Raw genomic sequence first — 22,303 nt, forward strand, 5'->3', positions numbered from 1 at the left:
TTCTTTCTCCTGCTGGAGTAGTACAATAGTATCTATTCTCAAGACTTGCAAGTAAGTCTCTTCCTGCTAGGTCTGCAGTTGATGAGTGGTAGGGCGTCTGAGCTCCCCTTCTAGCCTCCCAACTCCATTTTAAATGAGGTTTCCTTTTACTGATTTTCACAAGGGACATTTGGTTTTTCCAGTTTTGGGCTATTACAAACAAAGCCCCTATGAATAACTGTGTGCAGCTTTTGTGTGACTTAGGCTGTTCAAAATTTTCTCTGCTTTCCAAATCAGAATAAAATCCAATGTTAAGTGCAAGTGTGTCTGGGTTACACCCAGACAGGCATGGGGAAGCCATGTGGCTGAAGCACAGTACCTGTTCTTGACGTGCTCCCAGTCTGGGGCAGCATTGCTTGAGTTCACATTGTGCCTCTTTCACTTACAAGCTGTGTGACTTTGAGCAAGTTCCTTAACCTCTCTGTGCTTCCATTTCCTCATCTGTAAATGGGGATATTAATAATATAAACCACCTTAAAGGGCTGTTGTGAGGATTAAATGAGCTGATGTGAAGAGTGTATGGAACAGCCCCTCCCACACAATAAGGGCTTAATGAAAAGTAATGATCACTATTTCATTATTTGTTTTGGGAATTTAATTGGACCTAGAAGGCCTTTCTAGGAAGTTTGCATTTTATCCTGTTAATTATAGGCAGGGAGAGTGGGGTTGAGCTGGTAGATGAGAGACAGAAGGGAGAGGGACCGGTTCGGAGACTGTTGGAATACTCCTAACAGCTCTCACAGAGTGGCAGTGAGAGGCTGTTTGGAGTGGGTTCAAGAGAGAATAGAAGGAGGGCTCATGGAGACAGCAAGTACAAGGAAGTCATTGCAGGAATTTTACTAAAAAGAGGTGCAAAGGGACAGTAATACGTGGAAAATGTGGGGCAAACGGAGTTTTCTTTTTTTTAATGTGTGAAAAGTAGGAATGATTCGACAGAAGATAAAATTAACAACGGGTGGAATCCTCAGAGGGAAATTCCAGAAGTTGACAAGGGACGGGAGCCACTGTTAAAATGGCAAGATTAGTTTTGGAAGGTAGCAGGGTGGTTAGTACTAGAATTACTTCCCCTTCGCTGATGGGGAGATCATTTCCCAGAGGCCAGGACGGCTGGAACCAGGCCCCTCCGGCTGCGGAAGGTCCACTCCTCTTCACTCTCAACTGAGAAACCCCAAGGGTCGGTAAGGAGGCGGGGCCTCGAGCAGAGACGGGCCTACGAGCGAGGGGGCGGGCCTCTGCCTTTGCAGGGTTACGGTGGGATGGGAGGCGGGGCCTGTGCAAGAGCGAGGGGTGGGGCTTGTTTGGGACGTGGTGCTGGGTGGTGGATTCTGGGGAGCGGCCTGTGACGTCCACGTCCGGCTAATCTGAAGGGGCATTCGACACGGCTGGTGTGAGAGCGGACAGGCTCGGAAAGCCCGAAGACTACAGGCTGAACCGTGGGGCCAACGGAAGGCCGCGGAAAGTCGGCTCCAGGGGTGTTGGCTTACCCAAGATGCCGAGGGGCGTGGCCTCTTGTAAAGAAAAGTGTTAGGCCTGAAGTGACCGCCAATGAAAAGCGGGGGAAGGCGGGGCCTGTGCGCGAGCGGCCAGTAGGGACAGGGTCCTTGTAAGAGGTGCTTGGGTCGGGAGCAAGGTTACCGCTCTGCGCACGCGCGTCGGGCCGGACTATAGGGCACCAATAATCCTAGGGAGAGAGAAGGGCACGGCCAGAGCTCCGGGCCCAGCCACCCCAGGCCGCGCGCCCGGGTCACGTGATACGAATTCCTCTGGAGTCAGCGCCATTTCCCGTAGATGAAGGCCAAAGTGCCCCGGGGGTGGGAGAAGTCTTCTGATGCGATCTGACCTCGACCCGCGGCCTGGGGTGTGGGGTCAGGTTCGGGTGCTCGCACTGGGTAGAAGTCCGGCTTTAGGACAGGGGCGCCCACGCTAGCCTGGGGGCGTGGCCTCGTCCTAGGTGACGTAGACGCGGGGTGGGCGGGCTCACCTTTAGGACCGAGATTTGGATCCAGGTGTAAGAGAGAGGTGGGGCTCCCCGGCGATTCGTTAAGAAGCAGGTGAGTGTAAAAAGCTATCTTGAGGCCGTTCTGGCCACATTGACCTGTGTTGGTCTAGTTTCAGTGGTGGTGGTGACGTAAGAAGGGGGGGGCTGGCGTCGCAAGCGGTCCCCCCGAGAGGCGTGGCCTCGTCCCGAGGCGCGCGGCGTAAGGGGCGTGGCCGCGCAGAAACTGGGGGGGAAGAGGCGTGGCCCGGCATCCGTGTGGGAGGGGGCGGACCTTGTTCCGGAAAACCACTACGTCCAGCTCCTGGCCCTGTCATTTCTCTTTCAGGTGCCCCGTCATGGAGACCCTCACGGCCGCCGCCCCTGCTGGGAACTTCTTCCCCTCCTTCGTGTTCTTGGCCTGCGGGACGCTAGTGGCTGCTCTGCTGGGCGCCGCGCACCGCCTGGGGCTCTTCTATCAGTTGATGCACAAGGTGCGGGGGCAAGGATCAACGGCGGGCTGGGGGCCTCCAAAGAAGGAACAAGCTCGGGCCCTTCTCCTGGCCCTCCCTCTAGCTCACGTATTTTGCAGGAGGAGAAAGTGAGGCCCGACTAATCTAGGGGGCTCGGTCGGGAAATTCTGTCCACCTCCCTGTCCCCATTGCTAGGCTGCAGACAAGGCCCTGGACTTCGCCTCTAGGAAGAGAGGATCTGGAATATCGGCGGTTGACTCAGCGCCCTGTCCCACTCTTTCCCCAGCGGCCACGAGCCCGTTTCACAGAGCACTGCTCCCTAAATCCGGTGTGGTCAGAGTGGGCCAAAGGCAGGCGCCCGAGGGGGGACTCTGACAGTTGCCATCTACCTCTCAACACATCCCTGAATAGTGGTGTTTGTGTCTGCCCTCATTTTCCACAAGAAGATGCAGGCTTGAGACAGCTTGTGTGGTAACTTGCCATAGATGATCTTTTTGGGAAGCATGGACCCCACAGATCTCACTCTGAGCTACTTGGCTCCTCCCTCAGGAATCGACCCCTTCCTGGGACTCCTTCCCCAGTCCTTCCTTTCTTTACCTGGAGCAACTGGAGCAAGGCTCGTAGCCTTGAGGATTTGTGGAGATTTAAGGCAGTGGCCTCTGTTGCGCGGGGCTGTGAGGATGCTGGGTCTCGGAAGCCTCAGCATGATCTGTGCCAGCAGGTCTCTCCTGTACCAGTGCTTGGTGGCTGGCAGCAGGTCAGCTGGGCCTGCCCAGTGAGTGGGAGGAAGTCTAGCAGGCTGGAATCAGCAGTCTGCCTTCCAGGCCCTGGAGGGCAGGAAGTTTTGGAATCTCAGCAGATAGCCCCTGGCTATCAAACCACTCCGGATCCATTTTCCCTCTCCTTTCACCCTGTTTTCCCACTGTCTTCTAGACAGACAGTGTAACATAAAGAGGGCGTTTAAGAGCATTGGTTCTATGGGAGTTTGACTATTGCTAGGGCAAGTTGTAGTCCCCGTAGCTGCAAAAGGATATAATCACCAGAGCATCTGATAGGATGACATGTCCAGCTCTGGGCCTGGCATATAGTTGGATAGGTTCCTAACCAATGTCAAAGTTCCTCTGACTTTGTCCTGCTCTCCTTCCTGGGGGAGCTAGATTGCCCTCTCCTACCTGCCCTGGTGCCCTTGCCCTGGTCCTTGATAATCTTGCTCCTCCCCCTCCGTGGGCCCAGGTGGACACGGCAAGCATTCAGCATGGTGGGGAGAACGTGGCAGCTGTGCTGAGGGCCCATGGCGTGCGGTTCCTCTTCACACTGGTCGGTGGGCACATTTCCCCGCTGCTGGTGGCCTGCGAGAAGCTGGGCATCCGTGTGGTGGACACACGCCACGAAGTCACAGCCGTCTTTGCCGCTGATGCTGTGGCCCGCCTGACTGGTGAGGGCAGAACAGAGAGGTCTGAGGGCTGGGGAGAATGGGGTGGGAGGTCTTCGAGGGGCAGAGGATTTTTCAGAGGTGGCCAGGAGGGTGGGCACGGCTGTGATGGGTTCTGTGTTTCAGGGACAGTGGGTGTGGCTGCAGTGACAGCAGGCCCTGGCCTCACCAACACGGTGACTGCAGTGAAGAACGCCCAGATAGCTCAGTCCCCAGTCCTGCTTCTGGGTGGGGCTGCCAGCACGCTCCTGCAGGTGCCTTGTCCTTGGTGGGTGGTGGGGGCCCCAGGGGGGCCTCATAGGGCTCATGTGTTGACTCTCTGGACACCTCTGTTTCCACAAGAACCGGGGTGCACTTCAGGCCATTGATCAGATGTCCCTGTTTAGACCACTGTGCAAGTTTTGTGCTTCTGTGAGGAGGGTGCGGGACCTCATGCCCACTCTGAGGGCTGCGATGGCTGCTGCCCAGTCGGGCACCCCAGGTAAGTGGGGGTGCTGGGCAGTGGTCAGGCCCTAAGGCCCGGATCTAGGGAGGCATGGCAGGCTCAGTATCCTCCCTGCCCCTCTGCAGGCCCAGTGTTTGTGGAGCTGCCCATTGATGTGCTGTATCCCTATTTCATGGTACAGAAGGAGATGGTGCCAGCCAAGCCCCCCAAGGGCCTCATGGGTCGAGTGGTCTCCTGGTGAGTAGCCCCACTCCCACCATGCCCTCTCCAGTCCCCTGCCCTCTTTTGTAACTTCCTCCCAGCATCTGTCCCTCCTTTGACTCATTCATCGGCTTGAGTCGGGGGAGGGCAGCCATGGGACGAGCATTCTAGGTAGAGGGCCTGCTAGGAAGCGGTGGAGCCACACGTGGCTGCCCCTGCAGCCGTGGCCCTGATCGTGGCAGTCCACACTTGTGTCACTTGTTTCTGAGGGTCTGTGTCCGGCTGAGGAGTCTCCAGAAGCTTCTGAGAGAAACAGGCTGCTGGAGACTTGGCCGCTGGAGTGTGCCTCTCCAGGGGTGTTGCTGGTCCACTCTTGAGCCTGTCTCACTTCCCTCCTTGACCCTGGCCTCCTTCAGCTCCTGGAGCCCTGGTCACTCATCCTGGTAACCGCCTCTTCCTCTCACTTTTGCAGGTACTTAGAGAATCACCTGGCCAACCTCTTTGCAGGAGCCTGGGAGTCGCGGCCCGAGGGCCCTCTGCCTCTGGACATTCCCCAGGCATCCCCCCAGCAGGTGATTCGCCTCTCTTCCCTGGCTGAGGATCCCCACCTGGCAGGACGGTCTCTCTTTGAGTCAGTCTTGGGGCCTTGTTTGTGGGGGCTGATGGTGACTCACACAGTTCGCTCTTTAAGCCCCATCTGTCATCCCAGGTTCAGCGCTGTATGGAAATCTTGAGCCGAGCCAAAAGGCCCCTTATTGTCCTGGGGAGCCAGGCTCTGCTGCCCCCGACACCCGCTGACAAACTTCGGTGAGAAGGCTCAGCCCTGCCCTTACTATCAAATACCTGGTCCCTGGCCCCCTGATGCCTTTTGTGGGGCGGGGGGGGGGGGGCTCACCCTTGACACTACACTCACCTCTGTCCTTCCTGGATCCCCAGGGCTGCTGTGGAGACCCTTGGCATCCCCTGCTTCCTGGGAGGGATGGCACGAGGACTGCTGGGCCGCAACCACCCCCTCCACATCCGGCAGAACCGTAGCGCTGCCCTGAAGAAAGCAGATGTTGTCCTTCTGGCAGGTGGGCCTCGGCCTCTCTGCCCTCTTCCCTTTCCCTTCCTCCAGGCACCCCCTCCTCTGTGACCCTGCCCCTCCTAGTCAGGTACTTCCTGGCACCCTACTCTCATAATCACCCACCCTCTTACCTTGGCCCCACCCCTTCCCCTTTCAGGGGTTTGGACAACTGTGTACTTGAAGTCCAGGTAAACTCTCGCAAGGTTGCCATTGTGTTGTAGGGCTCAGGGGAGCGCACAGATAGTGGGCACCTGCAGTATTTATATGGAGCATTTGCATTGTATGCTTTATACAGGATTTCTATGGCATATACACACACGGCATGTACATTTTCATGTCAAATTTTTGGAATCCTGCCCAACACATAGTTGTATCAGTTTGCTGTTGTGTAATAACCATCCCTAAAATCAGTGATTTAAAATGAACTTCCCATTTCTTAAGGTCCACGTAGAAGTTAGGTGGTAGTTTTTCTGGTTTTGTTGGGGCTCATTCACTAGTCTAGTTGGAGAGGCAAGAAGGCATCTGGGCTGCTCCGGGCTGGGCTGGTGCATATACTTGGCCTTGGCTAACTACAGGTTAGGCTGACATGGCCTCTGCTGGGATAATTGAGTTCTTTCACTCTCCCTACCTCTTCTTTCGGCTTTCTCATCATCCAGCAGGCCAGCCTGGGCTTGCTCACTTGGTGAAGGATGAGAAACATGCAGGGATGGGAGAGCAAGGTTTTTTAAGAGAGACAGTAGAAGCCATAATTCTTGATGCTTGGTCACAGGAACGCCTGCCTTCACCTGCCACACTGTATTGGCCAAAGCACGTCCCCAAGGCCAGCCCAGATCCGAGGGGTGGGGAGCTGTGAAGTCACTACAGGGAGAAAGGAAGAATGGGGACCCTTTTGCATTTAGTCTGCCATGGTGGATTAAGTAAGGTGGTGGGACACTGGCTCTCCAGCCACTGAGACCCTGTTCCCCACTCCAGGAGCCGTGTGTGACTTCCGCCTGTCTTATGGCCGCATCCTCAGCCGTAGCAGCAAGATCATCATTGTCAACCGTAACCGGAAAGAGATGTTGCTTAACTCAGACATGTTCTGGAAGCCCCAGGAAGCCGTGCAGGGTGAGCTCCTGGGACCCCCCCCCCCCGCCCAACACATATATGCTTTTCCCGGTCCTTCTCTTCCTGACCTCTGTGGTAGCTGGCTTGAGCCAGGTGCTGGTGAGCAAGGCCCAGACCCTGCCCCGGGGGGCACTCAGTCAGCCAGAGATATGCATTTGGCACTCAGACTGATGGGTGCTTCTGGCTGAACAAATGGTGGGGTGCGCCTAAGAGGGAAGGCCTGGGAATGTGCATGTGATCGTGCTGCTGGCGGCCAGCCCTCCCATGCTGCTTGGAGGACAGAGATCTCCCTCTTGGGCCCCCGAGGCCTCTGTTGTCCTGTCATACTATCCCTGTTCAGTGTGCTCCCACAGCCTTTATGTGCTCTGCTTTTGCCCATCGTTCCAAGCACGTTGACGGTGCTGCACGGAACTTGCATCAAGCAGAGAAGTGGCACTGCTGCATTCGTGTTTGGGAAGGTCCACTGGAGTAGCTGGTAGGCAGTGGGTTGGAGAGGGCAGGTGGAGGCCAGGGGCCTGTTAAAATGGGCCAGGACAGAAAGGACGAGGCCTGGAGGGGGCACAGACAGGGATGACAAACTCTGCTTCTCTGAGCCTCCATGGGATCATTTCTAAGACCGAGATGAAAAGTACATCACTGGCCCATTTCTTGATCACTTCACAAACACTCTGCATGTCTGGGTTGGAGAGGCGTGCTTGGCTGATGGAGGTGTTTGGAGGGACGTGTTTTAGAGGCGGAACTGATAGCACTGCCTGATCTGGGGTGTGAGGAGAAGGCAGGCAACAAGGCTGCTTGGGTGTCTAACCCATGTTGTGCTTTCTTTGGCCTTGCTTTCTGCTTCACCGTGGCTGCCTTAGCCTAGTTCTGGCAGTCTCTGGGGTGTGTTTTACCTGTTTTGCCCTAGGAACATCCCCGGCCTGCCTCCTTGTGTTCTGCTGGAATGTTGCCATTGTATTCCTGCTCTCGCTGGGCCTCTGATGCTGAAAGGACAGGAGGCCACTTCCCTGCAGCTGTATCCTCTTCCTTCTCTAGGAGACGTGGGCTCCTTTGTGGTGAAGCTGGTGGAGGGCCTTAAGGGCCAGACATGGGCCTCAGACTGGACAGAGGAGCTTCGTCAAGCTGACCGGCAGAAGGAGCAGGCCTTTCGGTGGGGACCGGGTAGAGTGGACGCAGGGGCTGGGGGTGTGGTTGTGGGTTCCTGGAAGGCTCTGTTGCTGGCCTGGCTGACATGCGCTGCTCCGTGGCAGGGAGAAGGGACTGACGCCTGTAGCCCAGCATCTGAACCCAGTGCGGGTACTGCAGCTAGTGGAGGAAACTCTGCCCGACAACTCGATTCTGGTGGTTGACGGTGGGGACTTTGTGGGCACAGCCGCCCACCTGGTGCAGCCCCGTGGTCCCCTGTGCTGGCTTGATCCTGGTAAGGAGGGGCCTCTGCCTGGGACAGCTTGCATTGTCCAGGCCCCTCTACACCCACCTGCTCTTGGTTTTCCTAGGGGCCTTTGGGACTCTGGGCGTTGGTGCAGGATTTGCACTCGGGGCCAAACTGTGCCGGCCGGATGCCGAGGTAAGTGAGGGTGCTGCAGGCAGGGGCAGTGAGCTGTTTTCTGGGGGAATGAGCCACTCAGCCAGCCTTGTTCCCTGCTCAGGTGTGGTGCCTGTTTGGAGATGGAGCTTTTGGCTATAGCCTCATTGAATTTGACACCTTCGTCAGGCACAAGGTGACCGAGCTGCCCTGAGGGAAGCTCAGAGCTTGGGGTTCTGGGAGAGGTCATCAGGTGTGGGTAGGGCTAGGGAGGGAGCTGCTTTTGTCTGGCAAAGGTCCTGTCCCTGTCTTTGTCCTCCGGCTGGCCAAGCCTTAAAACTGAAGGCTGTGGCCTGGCCTCATCCTTTCCCTGCAGATCCCAGTGATTGCTTTGATAGGGAATGATGCTGGCTGGACCCAGATTTCTCGGGAGCAGGTGCCCTCTCTGGGCAGCAATGTAGCCTGTGGCCTGGCTTACACTGGTGAGAGGCTGGGGTAGGGTGGAGAGAGGGGGAAGCTGTTTCATTCATTCCTCTCCTGGGCTGACTGCATGATGGCCTGGGTCCCTGCCACCGTCTGACCCGACTTTCCCTTTTAGATTATCACAAGGCAGCCATGGGACTTGGGGCCCAGGGCTTGCTGCTGTCACGGGAGAAAGAAGATCAGGTGGTTGAGGTGCTTCGTGATGCTCAACAGCAGTGCCGAGATGGCCACCCGGTTGTGGTCAACATCCTCATTGGGAGGACGGACTTCCGAGATGGCTCCATTTCTGTGTAGGGCCTCATGGGTCAGTATCCTTGGCCTTCCCACCCCTGGACTGTGCCTGGCTGGTTTAGAGTCTCATCCTTGCCTGCCTTGGACCTGGCCTTTCATGTCCAGTGACTCTATAATCCTCCCTGAAGACAGGGTGGGGTGGGGGTGGGGTCAGGGCTCAGAGAGGTTCCCTGGCAGCGCTGCAGAGCTCCTGGGCCTTTTTCTCTGTGGGCACCGTTGTCCTTTTTCCCTTCCTCTTGTGCGCACTGAATAAACCACCTCTGGTCCATGTGGGCCCAAGCACTCATTCCAGAACTTGTGCATACTGATTTATTGTCCACAAAGATGGAAGTGAGGGAAAAGGGGGAGACAGGAGGGGACCTACTCTCCCACTGGAACTCTGGGGCCCACTGAGGCTCCATTACTGGGGATTTCAGGGTGCCTAGCCATTGCAAATTCTTTCCCCATCAGAGGTCCCTGAAAGAGCCCCATACGCCTGCTCCAGACCTGTTCATGCACACTAGTCCTCACACACAGACACACACGCACGGAGGCAATAAATATGTTCCGTACCAAAAGTGCCCCCAGCCTGACATTTCAGGTGGGGCCCCTCCGAAAGGGAGGTCTTGTAAGTGCTCAGTTTCTTCAGGGATGTGGAGGAAGAACTGGGGAGGGGAAGGGCCAGACTCTGCTATCTCCATTTCCTGGTTTGAGGCAATTGGGGTTTTCCCTGGAAGAGAGGGTGCGGAAACCAGCCATTTTTCTAAAGGCCCTCGGCTGCCCTTATCCAGCCAGAGCCCAGGATAGGGGCTTTCCCCCACCTTGCCTCAAATATCCTTGGACCCTCCAGGGGAGGGAGAAGCAGAGTGCGGTGTTTAAAGCTAATACTGATTTGGTTGGCAGCAGCAAGAGGATTGACGGGGGCGGGAAGGGGGGCGGCGTCTCACCATCCTGGCGTGATGCTCACAGTAACTGGTTTTTCCCTGGCCAAGGAGGAGGGGGCAAGAGAGGCCAGCCCAGCAAGCGGGAGAAGTGCCTTTTAGCTGCATGGGGAGAAGCCCTTGGTACTCAGAAAAGATGGCCCCAACAGCTGGTCCCAAAAGTCCCTAGTCCCTAGCCTTTGCAGCCAATGCCCCACCACTGAGCACTGGAAACGAGGAATGATTCTCAGCAATGGGCTGCCTGGTCACTAGGCAACTCTCCAGCAACCGGGACGGCGGCCCGGGCGACCGCTCTGGTCCACTCTGGTTCCCTGCGTCGCCCGGGATCGGCCTCAGCAGCCTGGAGCCCGGCCCTTTGTGACCGGGGTCCCACCCCGCCCGGCTCAGAGGCACACGTTGATCTGCTTGGAGAGCTCTCGCTCCAGGTCCAGGATGAGGGCGTCGAAGTCTTTGAGGTTCAGGTGCGGGTTGAAGGGCGTCTCAAAGTCGTCGTCGAAGTCTGCGGCGCCCGCCGGGTCGCCCGCCTCCTCGTCCTCGTCCTCGCTGTAGCTGCCCGTCACGTGGTCGTAGTCCGGCCCGGACAGAAAGTCCCGCCCGCACGGCAGGAAGTCCCGTCCGCAGACACTCCAGTCGCCCGCGTAGCGGTTGCTCGGGGGGCTCTCGGGGCCGCCCCGGCCGCGGGGCCGAGCCACCACTTCGGAGCCGGCGAGCTGCAAGTGCAGCGGCGCCTGCCGTTTGGGCCGCAGGCACGGGGCGAGGTCCGGAGGCTCCGGGGGCCTGCGGGGATCTGAGGGGGAAGAGCGGGCTCGTGATTGGCTGCCTAGCTAACCAGGCCCCTGATTGGCCCGACGGGAGACCGGACCCGCGACCGCATCGGGATTTCACTGGCCGAGGGACACCTGGTTGCTTAGGCAACCGGCCCTCTGAGCGCGTCGAGCTCGGATTGGCTCAATCTGAACGCGTTGCTGAGGCTACCAGGTACCGGTTTACGCCCGGGGCCACGCGAGGAGGGCGTGGCACGCCTGAAGTCCGAGACTCTGATTGGTCGCCCGAGAAAGCATCGCGGCGGCGGCCTGGCCCGGATTGGCGGCGCGGGCCAGGGGCGGGCTCACCTGGCCAGGCCTGCAGCAGGTAGTGCAGCACCTCGATGTGGCGCTTGAAGTCCACTGCGTTGGTCAGGCCCGGGCCCGAGCTGCGGATGCGGGGCCTGGCGGGGGCCTGGCGCGCCGGCAGCAGCACGGGACCGAAGCACACGGCCAGATTCTGCGGGGTCATGCGGTTGTGGGCGTGGAAAGAGGAGACGAGGCGCAGGTGGTCCAGGAGAAGTGTCAGCGTGGCCTGACAGAAGACGGTTGGGAATCATGAGGCGGGGGAAGCTGGTCCCCTGTCAAACCTGAGGGGAGACTAAGGCGGCCCAGAGTGGGGAAATTCGAGATCTCATAGCTGATTGATGGCTGACCTAAGGCTTCGGTATTAGTATTATGATCCCATTTTGCTGGAGGGGAGACTGAGGACAAAGGCAACTTAGCTTTAAATGGCAGAGCTTGGATTTGAACCCACTCCTCTGTGTGTCAGACAGGGCTAGCATTAATCCTATGTTAGGGTTTATACCCCATGAGGGTATTGAGGCACAGAGGGTCACGACTTCTCCAGGATCCCACAGCCAGGAACCTCCCTTGTGTTAGGCTGACAGACCTGCCTTCAGAGCCTGCATTTTTATGATATCCTGGCTGTGCAACCTCGGGCAACTCACTTAACTGCTCTGGGCCTAGGTTTCCATAGCTGTGAAGTGGGGTACTGATAGCAACTACTTTCTAGGATTGTTGACAATGCCACAAGTTCATGCACATCATGGGCTCAGGTGTGGGTGAAGCACTTCATTGGTGTCAGCCCATTCAGTCGTGCCCACTCCCACCTGGCCCAACTTACCCTCTCCACATCCGGCAAGCAGTTGAGGAGCGCACGGGTGCCCTCAGTGCTGGAGGGTGCCCTGCTTGGGGGTCCTTGGGCCATGGCCTCCAGCACCACCTGATAGAGGGGCTGGGTGATAAGCGGGGTGGGCAACTCCCGAAGATAATCCTTGAGGATGCCTGTGGACACAGGGCCCATTCTGGTCAGGGCACCCCTGGCTTCTGAGGCTGGAGGGGTCAGCTGGGGCTGGGAGGGGGAAGAGGAGGGGGAAGTGAAAACAAAACCAGACAGAAAGGATAGGTCCCAGAGGGACCACAGGGACTTCCTTGAGGTGCAGTTTGAATAGGGAGCAGGCTGGGGACAGAGGGGGCATGCTGACCAGTGATGACATTGATATCAGGATACAGGTCCTCAGAGAGGCAGACGGCTGCACTGTCCCGCTCAAAGGCATCCCGAAGCTCTTTCTTCACGGCTGCCGAGCCACACAGACGGTACAGCCCCACCACCTGGGGGTGGGGACAGAGAGAGATCTTGCCAGTGCTACAAACTGATCAGGGCCAGGTAGGGTGGGGCCTGGAGGTCTGGGTGAGGTGGCAGTGGGCTGAGGGGTTGGGGGCTGGCTGTGGCTTCACCAGCTGCTTTCCTGCTCCTCTGACACTTGTCATTGGGTCCCTACCTGGCTGCCTGAACAACCCGACCCTGTAAACCCTCCGCTTGGATCATGCATTCTGGCACCGCCCTCGTCCTCAGCTCACTTGTCACCTCCTCTGGGAAGCCTTTCCTGATTACTCCAACCAGCATCAGATCCTGCTTTAAGCTCTCCCAGCTTCTTCACTCTTGTTCCAGCCACAGTTTTACACTTGTGAGTTACTGGAATCATGTCTTTCCTCCCATCAAACTCTGAGCTCCAGAAGGTCTGGGACCATGTATTACTAAATGGATGGATGACCCATGTGTTCTGGGCTGGGTGCTATGGTCTAGGGGAGCCTCCTGACCTTGTCTAAGCTGGATCAGAGCTAGGAGTGTCCCAGGCAAGTGTATGTGTGGGGAAGGCCTGGCCTCTGTATGCTGGGTGTCCTGGGGTATAGGTCTGAGGGCCAGCTGGGATGGGGCAGGGGGCTCACCCGCAGCCCTCGGCGCTCGATCTGCCCAACACACTTCTGGATGATGAGGGGCACCTGGCCTGGGGGGTTTTCCCGCTCCACCAGCAGCGGCAGGGGCAGCCCAAAGACTCGGGGCTCATCTGTGCCTGGGGCTTCCTGCTGCTCTGACAGGGTCAGCTTGGCATACAACAGCCCCTGGGGCTCCAGGCGCACGGCCAGTTGCTGGGCCTGGCACCCTGAAGACACAAGGGGATCTGTGGGGTCTGGCCCCCCAGGCTCCTATGCCCGGCCCCCTGCTGCAAGCCACACCCCCACCCTGGACACTCTGGGGGAAGAGGGGGAGCTGAATCCTGTGCCAACCGCTCCTCCCTTGCAGCCAGGGATCCTACCTCGGAAGACTGTGGGTAGCAGCACAGTGCCCTGGGCGCAGGGCCGGTGCCGCCGGACACCGGGGTCCCACGCCAGCACCAGGGCCCGCAGCAGCCGGGCAGCCTCAAGTTCCAGGTGGAAGGTGTGGTCCAGCCGCAGGAAGTCCGGCCCCCCCCTCAGCGGTCCCGTTCGGGCCCGAGCCACCCCATCTACCTGCAGTAGGCAGCAGAGGTCTCTTGGGGTGGCCCCAGGTGCCGGCCGCAGTCCCCCCAGCCCATACAAGTGTAGGCTGAGGCGGCCCCAGAGTACGGCGGGGGGTGCTCGGGCTGATGGGCCCACCTCATAGGGCCGGAAGGCAGTGGGCGATGGGGGCCCTGCTGGGCGCTCCGGGGAGTCACCATCACTGAGGTAACCGGCCCGAGGGCCCCTTGTGGCCCCAGCCCCTGCCGCCCGTCCCGGGGTCCCCACACTGCTGTCCAGGTGGTAGCGGCTGATGACGGAGCCCTCGGGGGCGGCCCGCTCACGCTCTCGGCCAGCCCGGGTGCCCCGCAGGCTCAGTCGGCGCCGCAGGTCCGGCAGCTTCTTCATCTTCATGGAGAGGCGCCTGGCTGGGCCAGGGGACTTCGTGCGGGAGGCTTTGGTTGGGGGGCTGGCAGGGGCTGCGCCTGGGGGAAGAGCAGATCTCGGGGTTCAGAAGCCAGGGTTTGGGACGGGGGTGAGGCTTGCGATCATCTTGGGGGGCTGGAGGTATGAGGCTTGTGCTCACCTTGGGAGGCCAGGCCCTCTGGCTCAGCTGAGCCTGGTTGTGGTCCTGGGGGCTCAGGTGCCGGGGGTCTGGAGTCTTCCTCAGGGATAGGGTTGTACCAGATCTCACCCGCGGGCTCTCCGCTGCCAGCTGCCCTGGGCCCCAAAGCAGCCTCTTCCGGTGGCTTGGCCCCACCCAGCACCCATCGGCGGCTGCTGGGTTCCAGGCTCTGCAGGTAGGCCCCCCGCGCTGGGCTCCGAGATGCCTCAGGGCTTGGGGGCCCCTCTGCTCCAGCCTGGGACCCTTCAGGGGCCTGAGGCTCTGGCTCTGGAGGACTGGGCTCCTGGCGCTGGGCTGGGCGGCCTGGCAGAGAGCAAGGGGAGTGAGACCCACCTACCACTCTGCTGCCCCCAGTGCAGCCCCAGCCCGCTGGCTTGTCCCCCACCAGGGGCCAGGGCTGGGGTGCACGCAGTACTGGCACTCCACATGTTTGTTTGGAATGGGCGGGCACAGGCCAGCAATCTCATTGGTTGCCAGCTTAGAGCCCGCCTGCTCTTAGTCCCTGGGGTCCCAAATGGTGTCCCTCTGTCCTTCAACCTCAGGGTCCAGACCTGGGCCCTTCATTCTCAGCTCTACCTCCCACCCCTGGCATGGAGCTCTGCCCCTGTCCCTTCTTACTGGGTGGCTTTGGGCAAGTTGCTTTCCATCTTTGAGCCTCAGTGTCCTCCTGTGAAATGGGGAGATTCAATGCCCCCCTCCAGGGAGGCATCAGAGAGCTGCGTGTGGGGACTGCTTCCCAGGCATCCGGGTTATGGGCAAGCACGCAGCCTACAGTGAAGCTCGCTTGCTCCTTTCAGAAGAGAGGGGCAGGCACACCAACTAGAGCTGGGTCCTCCCTTTCTCCAGTGCTCCCCCCACCCCCCACCCCTTTCCTGTCTTCCAGACTCTGCCCCCATCCTGGAGTGAGCCCTGTCTTTCAGCCCCGTCCAGATCCCCACGGTCAACGCCTTGGGGCCTCCCCTTTGTTCCATCCTCCCTTCTCTGACATCCTTGGCTGTTTCCTGTCTGTGCGTGGGCACCCCTGTCTCTTCTTTCTGCTTTAGGAACCTTGGGACTCTTTGGGAAGGGATTGGGGTGGGGGGGAGGTCAGATCCTGGAGTCGTCAGGCCTTCCTCCTTTAACTCCTTCCTTCCCGGGACTTTCTGTCCCGCACAGCTCCCATTTCCTTAAGGTCTTGTTTTGTTTGCTGGTGGACTCCCTCCTCTGGTCAACTCTGGTTTCCAACGCCCTGACCCTGTCTCGGGGCGGTCTCTATTCGTAGCATGTCCAAAGAGCTGTTTAAGTCACTTCATTGGCTCTGGACAAATGACCCAACAGCTCCGTGCCTCAGTTTCCCCGCTCGTCTAAAAGGGACAGTTTCCTAGGGCTGCCTAAGGTGCGCGCAGCTGCAGTGACTGGTTAATAGGTGCGAGGGGGTTAGGGGGCGGCCACTGTGGCTGATGCGCCGCCCCTCTCCCTCCTCTGCAGGAGTTCGCTACCCATCTCCCATCCCGGGTCTCCAGGGCGCAGGGTGTCCCCAGCCTGGCCTGACTGGGCCCGTTCGCCAGCTTCCCAACTCCTCCCCTCCGCCCTCCAGGCGCTCGGTCTCGGCCCCATTTCCTGTCAGGGGCGAGGCCCCCTCCCGGGCCTCGCAAGGAGCCCGCAGCGCTGGCATCCCGGGCCAGGCGCACATAACGGTCCGTACCCCCTCTCTCCCCCCTCCCAGCCCCTTCCTGACAGGACCCCTGCCCACTCTCGGTCCCCCACCCGGGGCCGCGGGGGACTCCGCGGGGCTCCCCCTCGCCCCCCAGCCGTCCCGCCTTGGGGCTCCGGGACCATCTCCTGGGCGGGGCGGGGTTCGGCGCCCCCTCCTCGGCCGCCTCCCCGGCTCACCGCGCTCCTTCGCGTCCGACTTTTTCCGGGGAAGTTTCTCCCGGCCCCGCAGGCGGGAGAAGGTTTTCCTGAGCAGCGGCTCGGCCATGCTGGGGCCTGGGCCGGGCCGAGTGCGCGCCCAGGCTCCGGCCACGCCGCCCCCCGCCCTCCCCGCCCTCCCCGCCCCACCCGGGCCTCCCCGCCCGCCCCCCGCTCCGCGTGAGCAGGAAGCGCATTCCGGGAATGCTTGGCCCAAACTTTTTTTTTTTTTTTTTTCCCATCCCGCGGCCTGAGCGAGCGATGCTGGGATATGTAGTCGCCCGGGCCGGGTGGGGAGGGGATGGGGGCTCTAGGCGGCCTTCCTCGCTCCCACTGTGAATATCGTGGCACAGCCCTGAGCCCTCGTCTTGCCTCTTACCCACCCTATTTTGGTGATCGAACACAGCAAGTTCTCTCGGGTTTACCTTCAAAACTCATCCTGCGCGTATTTCCTCCCCTTTCCCCCATCTACTGCTCCAGCCTGGTGCAAGCCCTGGCCTCATCCCGTTCCTTCCATGACACCTCCTCTTCTTCAGTCTCCTGGATGACGCTCGGGTGCCTCCCAATTTTCCCATCCCCTAAATTCCAGTTACTACCGATGTTTCACAGACCATCTCCCAACTAGTGGTGTAAAAGCCATTTTACGATGCCCACAGATGCTGTGGGTAAGGACTTTGGGCAGGGCAGAGCTGACATTGATGGTTTCTGCTCCTTGGTGGGAAAGGCTTTGAGGTTTAGGGGTAACTCAACAAACTGGGGAGTGGAATCATCTGCAGGCATACTCACTCACAGGGTTTGCAACTGATCACCGCTAAGGGCTGGGACCTCTTCACAGGCTGTGGACGACGACACAGAGAAAGAGAGACACGGGCCTCTCCCTCTGGCCTGGGCTTCCTACCAGCAGGTCACCAGTCAGTGTCATCAGGTGTCCTACACGGCCACCCAGGACTCCAAAAGTCAACAAGACCAAAGCTGTATTTACCTTTCCTAACCCAGCCTTAGGTTTCATGTTGTGTCCCTTCTGGCACCAGAATCAAGACCCCACCCCTCTCAGTGGGCCTTATGTCAAGGTGACCTTGTAAAGAAGATGTAGGATGGGAGATAATTGTGGCCCTCTTGGAAAATTTAACCTGCTTCCATTCTCCAGAGTGGATTTAAAAACTGAAGCCGGATTATGACACACCTCTTCTGTACAGACTTCCCATGACCGCTCACCTCACTTAGAATAAAATCCAGATTCCCAGTAAGACTTCCAGCCTCCTCCCCTTTGTTGTCCCCATTGCTCACCATGACCTCCTCTCTGGTCCTCCTTTAGATCCAACTGTACCTGTCCCAGGCCCTTGGCACATGTAGTCCCTTCTGTCTGGGAAGCCCTGGTTCTTCTGAATTTGCCTCTTTCTCATCCTTTAGTTCCAAAAGCACCCCCTGGGGAGGCCCTCCTTGAGTACCTACCACTGTCCACACATTATTACCTCCTAGTGTTTCATTTCTTTGAACACGGTCATGGCTTGAACATAAGAGCTTCAGTGTTGAGTTTATCAGTGTCCTTGTCAAAACTGGGACTCCACCAGATGCATATCTGTCTTGTTCACTGCTGAGTGTTCAGGTCGGAGGTCAGGTACCAGGTGCCAGAGGCCTGCATAGAGGGGGGTGGCTGAGAGTCTTGCGTAGAGGAGGATGTGTGTGTTTGCTTATCCTGTGTCTCAAAGCAGATCTCGCTGTTTATCCTACTTGGAGTTTGTTGAGCTTTTTGGATGTGCTGATTCATATCTTTCATCCACTGTGGGAGTTTTTTTTTCAGCCATTATTTCTTCAACTTTTTTTTCTATCTCTTTCTCTTCTCTTCTTTTGGGACTCCCATTATGCATATGTTAATATGCTTGTTAGTGTCCCGTGGGTCTCTCAGGTTCTGTTCATTTTTCTTGGACGTCTGTTTGGGAGGAGTCAGGCTGGAGACTGGTGGGATACACCCCAGGAGTCTTTGAGGTAGCCGCTGACAGTGGGGAAGAGGTCAGGGTCAAGACAACACCTGTTCACAAGTCCCGGGCAGGGGGGATTGGAGGGGGGCCCCACCAGGGTATCCCAGCACCTCGGAGAAGCTGGAGGCTGGCATGGGGATGAGAGCAGCCCTTGGCCCCACCCATATCATATCAAATGATTAACCACCACTCACACAGCATATCCATATTTACTTACTCTTGGTAAACACTTTTGACAGTGTTTCTCTACTTTTCCTGTTGCATTTGTTTGGCTCATTTATTTAGCTCATTTAATTCACAGTTGGCTATGATTCTTTCTCAGCAACCAGAAGTTCTTGCTAAGTGCTGATAAAATGGTTATGAATACTGAATTTCACATGTTGTGAGATCTGGATTTTGGTAGCTGCTGCTTTATTTAGGAGCCCGTGTGTGTGTATTCTCTTTCCCCCAGATGTTCTCACCGGCTGCAGACATGATGTGCGGTACTTATGATGCCTGATGGATAAATCCAGCCCCCAGCAAAATGGGGATTTGCTGAAAGAAGAAATGCAGGTGGAGGGGGCTGGTGAGGTTTGAGCAGAGCTCTGCATCTCTGCGGCAGACAGCGGGGGTTGGGTATGAACCCCAGCTCCCTCACCCTTCCTGTGGGATGCCTGCAGGTGTATGTTTCACATCGACCCCCGCAAGTCCCCATGGGATGGAGCTCCAACTGCCCAGAGTGGGAACTTGAATATCAGTATGCTCTTCGTTGACTTCCTTCCCTTCTGTTTCTCATTTCTCTACCCTCCTTCCAGCATTTCCTGGATCACTTCCCAAATAAACTCCCTGCACTCGAATCCTTGTTTCAGGGTCAGCTTCTTGGGGACCCCAAATGCAGACACTCTTTCTAGGCCTCAATGTCTTTGTCCATCCAAAAGGAAGAACAACTCCCCCTGTTACCGAGGCTGGGGGTGGGGTGGGGATAATGGAGGCGGGGCACGTGTCTGTGGGCTAAGCCTCCTGTCTGCCATCTCCCCGCGATCCTTAGTTCCTGGGAATGGAAGATGGAGAAGATCATGGGGAGCAGGCTCCCAGCTCTCCCCCCAACCACTTTTGACATTCCCAGTTGTCCTTCTGCCTGAGGCTCCCCTGTGTCAGGCACCTTCCAGGGTGAAGTGACACTTGCCTGACTGGGAGCCCATCATTAGAGGAACCTGGGAAGAGATGCCCAGAGATGTCCACCAAGGCAGCATCAAGCACCTAGAGGGAGAGAGGGTGGCCAAGTCACCATGAGGCAGCTTCCTGAGGTGGGATGTGGCGTCACCTGGCAGGCACTTAGTGGGGCAACATATCTTGGCCAGAGCCTCCCAATGGCAAAGCCCAGCAGGCCAGCTGTGGAGCTGAAGCTGAGGTGCAGCAGAGACCCCAGCCCCCCTTGTAGGGCCCTCCTTCCATCAGCTGCAGGTCTGCTGGGCTTTCCTGCTGGCCAGGCCCCTGTAGACGCCCCAGGACACCTTCAGCAACTGGCCACCAGCAGCCATGCCAGGCGCTGCTGTAGTGTCCAACTTGCAGGACCTCTGGTTGTCCCAGAGAAAGGGGAGGCAGCCTAGAGAGCGGCGACCAACTGGTCAGCTGGGGCAAGTGGCCAGGGGTGAGTAGGGCCAGGCAGAGACCCCATGTCATTCCTTAGCTCCTCCCTCCTCTCTTCCAGGTCTCTGGGCTCAGCTGCACTTCCACAGAAACGTCTGGCCCTTGCCTGGCTCCTGGGAGGTAGCGTCTAAGCCTGTGGAGTATCCTACTTGATAAGAATCTCTTCGTATACCTGGAGGCCATGCTAACGATGTGATTTATAGTGGGAGCCTTGGGCCACATGTGTCAGTTTAACCTGGAGTGGCCAGAGTCTGAGAAACCAAGGTACGCCACATGGGCAGTCAGCCGTGTCTCTGTGGCTGTCATGGGCTGAATTGTGTCCACACCAAATTCATATATTGAAGCCCTAACCGCCCTCCCCTCCCCCCTCCAGTTCCTCAGGATGTGACTGTATTTGGAGATAGGGCCTTTAAACTGTGCTTAAATCACGTGAAGTCTTTAGGGTGGGCCCTAATCCAATATGACTGTGTCCTCATGAGAAGAGGATATTTGGACACAGGATGTGTGCACAGAGGGGAGATCATATGAGGGCATGGAAGACGGCCATCTACCAGCCAAGGAGACAGGTCCCAGAAAGAACCAAGCCTGCTGATGCTTTGATCTTGGACTTCTGGCCTCTAGAACTGAGAAAATAAGTTTCTCTTGTTTAAGCCACCCCGTCTGTGGTGTTTTACTATGGCAGCAGTAGGAAACTAATACTGAGGAAAACTCGGGACAACAAGACTCAAGGAGCTTGCTTCCCTGGTTGGCAGTACACCACGTGTGTGGTCGAAGGTCGTTGCTGGGTGAATTACGTGCTGTCCACATGAATCTGCAGGGAGGAGACAACTGGTCCCCTGGTGGCTGGTCCCTTCTGGACCCTGCCCCATGTGCCTTTGACCTTTGCTGATTTTAATCTCTATCCTTTCCCTGTAATAAACTATGAATATAACAATTTTGCTGAGTTCTGTTGACTCCTTCTAGTGAATCGTTGAACCTGAGGGTGGTCTTGGGGACCTCCCACTACACAGGTTCACAGAGGTATGGCAGTGACTCCCCAAATCCCTTGTAAATGTACAGGGGAGTAGGAGCTTCCCCTCCAGGACCTCAGGCTGCAGACTTACTGCGTCTTTTCTTATCACTTGCTGGAAGTGGCTTTCTTTCTCACCAGCTGATCCACCTTTTGCCCCCCAGAGCCCCACATGCAGCATGACCTTGGGCGAATCACTCACCTGGAAGGCCATCTGGCATGGTGGAGGGACGGGTCAGGTTTTCAGGTCACACTACACTGGATTGGAATGCTCCCTCTGCCCTGATTTAGCATAGGCCTTGGGACAGTCACTTTCCTTCTCTGAGTCTCAGGGTCTGAGTCTCCAAAATTGCTTTGAATCACCCAACAAAATCCCATGTATAGAGAAAAAAGTGTTATTGTGCTCTAATACTGGCCAGGGTCACTTGAGCCACTTAAATGGGCTCCAGCCCCTTCCAACACCCTTCCTGAGATTTTGGAGAATTACTAGATGATTATTTTCTTACGGTCTCCTGTTATTGCTGAATTAAATAGCTTCACGGTGAGCTCACTCTTCCTGGTTTCTGGGATGAGGGGCACTGGCTTCTCTCCTTGATTTCGCCAAGGTTCCTGGGTGTATGACAGGTTTTGCTGAGGCTGGGGGACTGGAAGGAGAGTTTACATCGCATACCACAGCAACTTAACCTCGACTGTTAAATGTCTCTGTTCCAACTCAGCTTACCTCCTAGAGTCTTACCATTGCATTGCCTCCTCATTCGTTCATTTGTTCATCCATTTATTTGTTCATTCATTCATTTGCTCAGTCAACAACTATATTTTGAGCGGCTGCTGTAGGGATTTAGGTAAGATAAGAAAGAAAACATGGTTTCTCAGCTCACGGTTGAGTGGGTGAAATAGACATTCATCAGAGAATCACATTAATGAATATAAAATCACCAATGTGATGAAGAGAATGAGGACTAGTGAATGTATTTGGGCACCTGACATAGCTGGGATGGAGGGGTGAGAGGCTTCCCTGAGGAAGTGGGGTTTGCCTTGAAATCTCAAAGCTGAGGAGGCATTAGCTATGCAAAGGTCCTGTGGCACCATCCATCCCTTCATTTTCTGGTCCTGCGATTCAGCCCATTCCACCTCTCACTCTTTGGTCCCTGTTGGTCTCTTTGCTTCTTGTCGCTCTCATCCATGTGTACCAGGATTTGCAAACTAGAGCCTGTGGGCCAAATCTGGCTCTTGAACTATGAACTATTTTTCAAATTTTTAAATGGTTGGAAACAAATCAAAAGAAAACATTTCATGAGCTACTTTTGATAATTTTGTTTGATAATTAAAACTTTAAACCTTGTGTTCATGAAGGGGACCTTAGTGGTAACCATAGGATTAATGTGTCCAGTAATATATAATGTCAGAAAGCTCACACTGGATGGCAGATTTGAGACAGGATTTTCTGTCTTGTAAATTAATTGGTTTTTTTCCTGTGATCCTGGAGCCCAGCCGGTTGATTCAGAAGGTGGAAACTTCCTCTTAATTTCCTCTTTATAGGTGACAGTTGAAATATTCTGGTAGTTGATTTATTTGGGAACCCATGTTTCCAGGGAGTCAAATTAGAAGAGGCAAGTATATGGGAGGGTTTCTGGGGTGAGGAGAGAAAAGGAGT

At 56.8% G+C, this 22,303-nt stretch overlaps 2 protein-coding genes across 2 annotated transcripts; one reads left to right on the forward strand and one right to left on the reverse strand.

Annotated features, from left to right (window-relative positions):
- The first annotated feature begins 1,731 nt into the window (after nt 1-1,731).
- On the forward strand, nt 1,732-9,320 carry HACL2 (2-hydroxyacyl-CoA lyase 2). Its single transcript, XM_045778577.2, has 16 exons — nt 1,732-2,090; nt 2,364-2,508; nt 3,721-3,922; nt 4,046-4,173; nt 4,262-4,400; nt 4,490-4,601; nt 5,038-5,137; nt 5,275-5,372; nt 5,502-5,638; nt 6,604-6,738; nt 7,771-7,885; nt 7,986-8,155; nt 8,232-8,302; nt 8,385-8,456; nt 8,637-8,742; nt 8,859-9,320. Exons 2-16 carry the CDS (start codon nt 2,374-2,376, stop codon nt 9,035-9,037), a joined length of 1,899 nt encoding a protein of 632 aa, XP_045634533.2. The 5' UTR covers nt 1,732-2,090; nt 2,364-2,373; the 3' UTR covers nt 9,038-9,320.
- Nucleotides 9,321-9,329: 9 nt separating this feature from the next.
- On the reverse strand, nt 9,330-16,171 carry SYDE1 (synapse defective Rho GTPase activating protein 1). The gene is made up of 8 exons (XM_045778575.2): nt 16,015-16,171; nt 14,104-14,445; nt 13,358-14,002; nt 12,990-13,204; nt 12,245-12,371; nt 11,884-12,044; nt 11,067-11,292; nt 9,330-10,741 (listed from the first exon to the last, which is right to left on the reverse strand). The coding sequence occupies exons 1-8, from the start codon at nt 16,100-16,102 to the stop codon at nt 10,338-10,340; spliced, it is 2,208 nt and encodes a 735-aa protein (XP_045634531.1). The 5' UTR covers nt 16,103-16,171; the 3' UTR covers nt 9,330-10,337.
- Between the last annotated feature and the right edge of the window lie 6,132 nt (nt 16,172-22,303).

Source organism: Ursus americanus, chromosome 14, assembly GCF_024610735.1.
Source record: "Ursus americanus isolate L20-20 chromosome 14, mUrsAme1.1.p, whole genome shotgun sequence".
Classification (NCBI taxonomy): Eukaryota; Metazoa; Chordata; class Mammalia; order Carnivora; family Ursidae; genus Ursus; species Ursus americanus.